Consider the following 8,222-nt stretch of genomic DNA (forward strand, 5'->3'; position numbering starts at 1 on the left):
TGACTTAGTCATTTAGCAACCTTAGGATGACCTTTAACATTTCTTGGCGTGGGAAGGTTTTGATTGCTGATTTCTTCCCATCTAGGGGTTTTGGGTGGTCGCTGGTCCCTGCTGGGTGTTTTCCTCACTTCCACTAAGGTTCTTAGTAAAAAAATATATTTTCTTTTTGTTGCTGCATTATTAATTTGCGTTTCATTTCATATATTTCAAAAATATATATATTAATACATTGACATAGCCCTATATAATACATGCTGTCAGTTGTACCAAGGGTATATTTCCATAAAAAAAAAACAAGGGTATTATTTGGACCTAGGAGATAAAATAAAGGAGTACTTGGACTGAAAAAATCTGTTAACATGATAAATACACTTTATATATATATACACGTATATATACGTGTATATATATACGTATATATTTTAATATCGACGTTACCTCAAACCCGCGTGCGTTGATACAAAATATGAGCTTTAGCGACCGCCGCTAAACATCTTTTTAACTACACTTGGACTAAATATCGACGTTACCTCAAAACTGCATCTGATTTTTGCCCGAAAGGGGGTTTGACGTTACCCCTTTTCGTATACATATAATGTATATTTTTATATTTAAATATATGCAGATATTTTCCAGTCTTTTTAAAAAATAACATACTATTTGTATTTACTGATATTTTCCTCAGAAGATGATTTATGATTATTTTGGGTGCCTGAGCTTTTAGTCATTTCACTTAGGTGTGTCAACGTTTTGGGCCCCCACTAAAATGGGTGGGTCCAAACCCGTATCCGACTCAGTAATACCAGTATCAGATTTGGATTTGGGTTTGACCAGATTTTTCTTATGAAAAGTCATACCCAGATCAAATAAAAACTACATAAATCAGACCCGGTTCATACCGGATAAAATAATATTTTTTAAGTTTTTTACATTGAAAGATTGAGGATCTTAACCTAAACTCATTCGGACAGAGGTTAATTTAATAAACCCACCTCATGGGTCTGAAGGAATAGTTAATTGGACCCTTTTTTTTTCTAACTAAACCCTGACCCGATAGGATCGGGTACGGATTATGATGTTGACACCCCTGAATTCACTAATGCACCCCAATACGGCAATACGTCAGCCATTTGCTAATGCCTCTTGTACATGCTTTGGTGGTTTCATGTATCGTTCACCCGTCCATAAATGCTCACGTTCACAGACAAAAAGCTTAAATGTGGAGAGAGAGAGAGAGAGAGAGATGGAGAAAATTAGGAACAGCCACAGACGTCTTCTCTGCGTTATGGGATGCTTTGCTGTTTCTCCTTCGTCGGCTACGATGGACTCATCAGAGAAAATGTTAGAAGAGAAACGAGGTGATGGAACGAGGGAAGAAGTGGACGTCAGAAAACATGGTGGTTGGAAAACCATGCCTTTCATTATAGGTCTTCTTTCTCTCTCTAAAACGTCTACTGTGAGCTAAATTGAGATCAGGGCTGCCCTCAAATTTCTTTTTTGGCTGCTTTTTTTTTTTGGATAATGAGGAAAAATCTGCCTCACTACCTGAGTTCATTGGCATAAAACCCTGTCCCCCTTACTCATCAACGAGTACACCCAGCCTCCTGGCAAATGACATACCTTTGGTTTCAAACTCATGATGTCTAGCACCTCAACTCGGTGATGTTCACGAGTTGCCTTTCTGGCTGCCAGAGATTTGCTAAGTTACGATTAGACTAGTTTAAGTCTCTCTTTCAATATATATTTAAAAGAGAAAAGTAAAATATGTAAACTAGTATAAACCTAGATTTTCATGGTGTGTATATGCTGAGCAAGTTCAACATGAAACTCTAACTTGTGTCCAGCACTTTTCAGGAAACGAGACGTTTGAGAAGCTTGGGACGTTGGGGCTGCTGGCAAACTTCATGGTGTATCTGCTGACAAAGTTCAACATGAAGCAAGTGCATGCCACCAACGTGCTCAACATATTCTCAGGAACCACAAGCTTTGCTCCTCTCTTGGGAGCCTACCTCTCTGATGCTTATCTCAGTCGCTTCCTAACTTTGGCCTTCGCCTCCGTGGCTTCTCTAGCAGTAAGTAATAAAAGGTTCCTAATTTTCCTTTAAAAAAAAAGTTAATTCCTGTTCTGAAATACAAAAATTGAGAGCAGACCATGTTCAAGGGATATTGGACGGTTTTTTGTCCAAGGTCTCTTGGATGCCATCCATCATCAAGATGAACCGCACCCAAAAGCTGTCAAAAATGATGGTCCCCACCTAGATGAGTCTCACAAAAATTTTGGATGCCGTTCAATTTGTAGATGGACAGCCTCAATGGATGAAAAATGGACGGCTGAAATTTGTACAATACCAGAAGGTTTGGATTGTTTCTGGGTGTCGTTCATTTTGATGAAAAATGGAATCCAAAACTAGAGTAGTGTTTTTGTCACTTCCCCTTGCTTCATATTTATTTTTTTGTGTTTTTCATATTATTGTTTATTTTTTGGCTTTCACCTTGCTTCATTCATCTATGCTTTCCACTAATTTCTTCATTTCCTATGCATTTCCCTTTTCTCTTCTCACACGCTTCGACAGTCACTTCCAAAACGAGTTACTGTTCATGCTTCATACTACTTTTTAACACTCACTTCTCATCATGGCTTCCCGTTTCATCCATTCCATTTAGCTTGACTTCAATGATTTTCACTGAGCAAATGCTATCTCATATAATTTTTTGCCTCTTTTAGGCCTTGGATGAAAACCCTTGGGGTTCTTCTGCCCACGAGGGTACACCCAACTTCAACTTTACAGTAAAGAATGCTTGGCTTTCTAAGAAACCATAGTTATCCCATGTCGACGGCAAACTACGGTCATCCCTAGCCAGGAAGATGGAGCACTTGAGCGTCTGGGTCGAACCGAATGACAAGATGTTCATCTTATTCCTATGGCAATGGAACGAATCAGCCCAAAAAACTATACCTGACCCATCCCGATACGATTGTAGCATCTGAATAAATCTTTTTTCGAACTTACAGATAAGACGTGATCGGAGTATCTACATTCCTGAGATTCGAGCGTTCCCTTTCGAAATATAAATGAACAGTATCTCATTACTCAACACATTTTTTGAGCAAAAACCTGATTGTATACCACAGAGGTGGTATCCCATGTGTTAAGCGGGGTCCTGTGTAAGGCTGAAGGCCCAGGATCGAATCCCTCTGTCACATGGGGCACATGGGACGGCTGTTGTTCTGGTAAGGGTCCGCCTATCCTAGCTTGCCTGTCAAAAAAAAAAAAAACTTATTGTATGGATAAATAAAGGTAAAATGAGCAGCTCTAATAACACCAAGATATAATTGTAAAAAAGTTCTTTCACATAAAAAAATGATAGATTAAAACAGGATGCATAATGATAAACAATGATAAACCCAACTGTAAGGTTCAATCTACTTGAAATGCATGAGGCTAAATTGAAGTATTTATTGATACTGTACGTTTTTTTCTTTGATGACAAGGAACCCTCGCTGAGAACCGGGTCACTTAATGGAACCACCTGTGAAGAAAACCCCGTGTGGGGTCACTGACCCCAAGCCCTAAAGGAGCCCACCAGTTAAAGGCACCTGCACGCATCCATTTTCCACATATGAGATGGGAAAGGTGATAAGGTGCCAGTTGGATATGGTTGTCAAATACAAAAATAATTTTTTTGTTTCCATCACAATGAAAAAAGTAAGGTTATTATGAAACAAGGTGTTATTAGCATGTTATCTTTTTTTGTGCTGAGTGGTGACCAAGTTCACTGACAATGGCTCTATCTGTTTAATTATCCACATTATTCTTTTTTGTGGGATGCTGTTGCTTCATGTTATGCTTCAGTTGTTTGATACATTAACCCCTTTAAAATGCATTCAGACAAACCTTTTTTATACAGTTTAATGCAATTTTAGAAAATGTTAAGGAAATTTATCCATATTTTCTATATTCCCGACTGTAGATTTTAAAAGTATGTGTTGCTTTGTAGCTAATTAACTCATTAAGAAGAACATGCAAAATTTTGCATGCATTAACTTAAAGATCTCTTGGTTGGCTGATATTCCAATACACCATCAAACCAGACTCCAAAATTTCTTTAAAAAAGAAAAGAAAACAGAGTCCAAAATGATCTCTCCTTTTCTATTGCAGGGGATGTCAATATTAACTCTAACTGCAATGCTTCCACAACTAAGACCTCCAGAGTGCACCAACTACAACAATGGCGCAGGCCAATGCGCCGGGCCGACTCTTATGCAGCTCAGCATCCTTTTCATGGCACTGGCTCTGCTGGCAGTTGGTGCTGGGGGCATCAGGCCCTGCAACTTAGCATTTGGACTGGACCAGTTTGATGCTGCAACTGAGAAGGGCAGGAGGGGAATCAACAGTTTCTTCAATTGGTACTACTTCACCTTCACAGTCTCTATGATGGTAACACTCACACTTGTGGTGTACATACAAGACTCTGTGAGTTGGACACTGGGGTTAGGAATCCCTACCCTTCTCATGATGTGTTCCATCATAGTCTTCTTCCTTGGAACCAAAATCTACGTCATTGTGAAACCTCAGGGCAGTGTGTTCACGGGCATCTTCCAGGCTGCTGTGGCCTCTTTCAGGAAACTCCATGTTCAGATGGAGAAAGTTGTCTACTTTGATCCACCCTCCCCCACATCCAAACTCCCACTCACTGACAAATTCAGGTATCAACTTTTTTTTTTGGCTTTTTAATTATTAACATTTATCAAGGAAAACCCACGGTTCAGGCAGTGGGGCTCGGGAGAGATTGACAGTTTGGTATATGGCCCATCCCCAAGTGGTTAAAATCCCATCACTGCCAATTTTTACTACTTGTACCAGGGAATCACTATGTGGTTTGCATGTATGCTGGTGGATTCTTTTAATCTCCCTTTGTTTCACTAAATTTACACATGAAAATGGGGGTTTACATAAACCCCCCATTTTCGTAATCAGGTGAAACAAACGTGACAACTCTATTTTCTTCTGAGTTCTACAGTCAACAAGGGTTTCCTTTAACATTGACCCTGCATTTGACATGAAAATCCATTCATACTACACTCTCCATGAATGGATTTACAAATAATTTTCTTTTTTCACACATGGGATGGCCTTCCCATCATGGGATGCTTTTGCCATGGGAGTCTTTTCTTGTTGGTGTGAATGAAACAAAAAGTGAGGGGACCAATATGCATGGTACTTGTATACCAGGCCGGGTTGCTTGAGTGGTATCAGACCTGGGGAGAAGGTGCTGAGCCTTTCATTCTAGGTTCGACTCCCACGCGGTTTAAGGGTGCCTTTCACTGGTGGGCTCCTTGGGTGTAGGTGACCACATACAAAGATTACCCACTTCTCTGGGAAACTTCGTCATCAAAATATGCATGGTACTCTTGTTGATGTGCTGGCTCCTTCTAGACCTATAAGTTGTACAAAAATCTGTATTCATTTCACCCATAATATATTATCTTCTTCTTTTTGAAAGATAAAATAGTATAAAATGTAGTTGTTCGTGAAAATCTGTGAGGAAAATTTCATGATATTTTGGAAAATATAGTTTCTCTCTGTACACTTTCGGGAAGAAACATAAATAATTAAAAAACTCAATGACTAAAAACCTGATATTTCAAAATATGCAATATATACATTTTGAAATATAGCATTTTTCAGTATAATCTCACTGTTTGAAATATTGCCATAAAATCACAATGTTTTCAAAATACAAGCAATATTCTTTTTTTGTTTTTTGATAGGCAAGCTGGAGTTAAGCAGACCCCTACCAGATATCTCTTAAGCCCCATGTGGCAGAGGAATTCGAACCTGGGCCTTCAGCTTGGCACAGGACCCAGCTTACCACATCGGTGGTAAAATTTAAGCAATATTCATGTCTATGAATTCACGAATTTTTTTTCTTTTAGAAAAAACATGCATTTCACCTACAATTGATTTTATAAAATAAACCCACCATAAATTTGGAGCTCTGGGTCCCATAAGAATGCAATGCATCTCTTGTGAAAATAATTAAGATGTTCCTGGGGGCAAGGGCGTAAGCTCACAGAGTTTTATGCTGCCAGGACATGGACCATAAGTAAGGCAGGCAGAGCCTAGGCGCGGTTAGGTCTCTGATCTTATGGGCGGTTTCTCCGTGTAAATATCAAAAAAAGTAAGAAGTTCTAAATTAACGGTGGTCCCAAATTAATGCACCAGATGAAAGATATATGTTTGTTCACTTTTCCCAAGTACTCATGCCAGCCACTTTTCAAGGGAACAATCCAAATTGTTGAGAACCGTTCATCTTATGTGTTTTGGACATGTTGATTTGGTCGCTTTAAAGATGTGATATATTTGTCGAGGATAGTGACCATTTTGTTCATACTATTCAATGGGATTGGTCTGTATTGTCTTCTATGAAAAGATACAATTCATGGGCATGTACGTATGGGTAGTTCGTGGAATACGGATCCCATCATTTGAAATGGGATGGGTTCGATCCTACATTCAATCCTATCCATCCAATCAAATGATGGGATCCGTGTTCCTTCGCCTTGTGCAGGCCAATGCACCGGAGAATTTTTTTTTGGTGGTGCAGTCGATTTCTGCACCAATAAATGCAACTTTACAATGGCGCTACCGCTGAGGTGCGCCAACAAAAGCTGGTTTTCTTGTAGTGAGGGCAAAGGGTGCCTGCATGAGGTCTAAAACTTGGGGTATGGAGGAAGCTCCCTATCATCAAGCCCGAGGCCATGTGGGCAACCCCTTGGGGTCTATAGCGTTTATAAAAATGTTATTGCACGCTAAAAAACATTTAACATGTATATTTTCTTTTTTTCAAAGTTTCTTAAATTGTTTCACTTTGCAAAGAGACATTTCACAAACAATGGAATTTTTGATCTCCTCTCAAATGCTTCTTCAGGTTCTTAAACAAAGGTGCCATGATAGTCTCGGAAGCCGAACTAACACCAGAAGGTTCACCAACTAATCCTTGGAAGCTTTGCTCAATACAAAATGTGGAAGAGCTGAAATGCTTAATTGGAGTGTTCCCCATATTGGTTTCAGCTATAGTTTGTTTCACTGCATTTAACCAACAGGGCACATTCTCAGTTCTCCAAGCCCTCAAAATGGACAGACACCTTGGTTCAGGGAGCTTCCAAATCCCTGCAGGATCACTTGGGGTCATCTCCGTTCTTACAATTACACTGTGGATACCCATTTATGACCAACTAATTGTCCCAATAGCCAGAAACGTTACAAAGCAAGAACAAGGAATAACTCAACTACAGAGGATGGGGGTGGGATTAGTGTTAGCCATTCTATCAATGTTGGTGTCAGGAATGGTAGAAAGCAAGAGAAGACATGCAGCTCTACTGCATCCAAACATCAATGGAATTGCACCCATCTCTGTTCTGTGGTTGGCTCCCCAGTTTGTGATACTTGGTCTGGCTGAGGCCTTCTATATGATAGGGCAAATTGAGTTTTACTACAAGGAATTCCCTGAACACATGAAGAGTATTGCTGGTTCAATACTTAGCTGTGCCTTTGGTTTGTCAAGCTACCTTACTAGCCTTATGGTAACAGTGGTTCATAGGACTACTGGAAAGAAAGCAGGAACCAGCTGGTTGGAAGATGATATCAACAAAGGTAGAGTTGATTACTTTTACTACCTGATTGCAGTCATGGGAGGCTTCAATCTCCTCTACTTTTTTATCGTTTCTAGTAGATACAAGTACAAGGCTACCACTCAAAACATGTACATGGATGTAGAAGAAGGGGATGCTAAAAATGTTGAGAAAAGTCCAGATAGAAATTGAAGATTTCTACCTTTTCCTACACATTAGAAGGATACCATGTTAGGAGGCACTCAACACCACCCATGATCAGTGCAATATATTGGTGTGCATATCTTCGTGTGCTTGTATATGTATAGCATGCACAAGGGAAGGAAAGGGAAAACTCATGCCAACTATATAAATAAAAACTTTAGATTTCTTAGTATACATTTACTCTCTCTCTCTCTCTCTCTCACACGTGATATTCAACAACAATCTGCCTTGAAGGATCACCAAGGCATGATCGAACCCTCAACTTTTCCTTATCTCCGATTCCGTTTGTTTGATGAAATTCCCTGTTCCTTTTCGGAGATGGATTTTGCGTCTGGAAATGGAGAAAAATTTGTTCATTTCTCCCTTGGGGCCATAGGGTTTT

At 39.6% G+C, this 8,222-nt stretch overlaps 1 protein-coding gene across 1 annotated transcript; it reads left to right on the plus strand.

The window, feature by feature from the left end:
- Positions 1-1,203: 1,203 nt before the first annotated feature.
- Positions 1,204-8,012, plus strand: LOC149829105 (protein NRT1/ PTR FAMILY 2.13-like). Its single transcript, XM_090017900.1, has 4 exons — positions 1,204-1,427; positions 1,855-2,072; positions 4,161-4,708; positions 6,934-8,012. Exons 1-4 carry the CDS (start codon positions 1,244-1,246, stop codon positions 7,826-7,828), a joined length of 1,845 nt encoding a protein of 614 aa, XP_089874026.1. The 5' UTR covers positions 1,204-1,243; the 3' UTR covers positions 7,829-8,012.
- Positions 8,013-8,222: the final 210 nt, after the last annotated feature.

This window comes from Nuphar pumila, chromosome 9 (assembly GCF_984573655.1).
Source record: "Nuphar pumila chromosome 9, dmNupPumi1.hap1.1, whole genome shotgun sequence".
NCBI lineage: Eukaryota > Viridiplantae > Streptophyta > Magnoliopsida > Nymphaeales > Nymphaeaceae > Nuphar > Nuphar pumila.

What these genes read in the sequence shown, in the direction of transcription:
- LOC149829105 (XM_090017900.1), top strand. Translation starts at nt 1,244, where the DNA reads ATGGAGAAAATTAGGAACAGCCACAGACGTCTTCTCTGCGTTATGGGA. An exon ending in CCTCCGTGGCTTCTCTAGCA is followed by an intron (nt 2,073 to 4,160) that starts GTAAGTAATAAA and finishes TTTCTATTGCAG; the next exon opens with GGGATGTCAATATTAACTCT. An exon ending in CCACTCACTGACAAATTCAG is followed by an intron (nt 4,709 to 6,933) that starts GTATCAACTTTT and finishes ATGCTTCTTCAG; the next exon opens with GTTCTTAAACAAAGGTGCCA.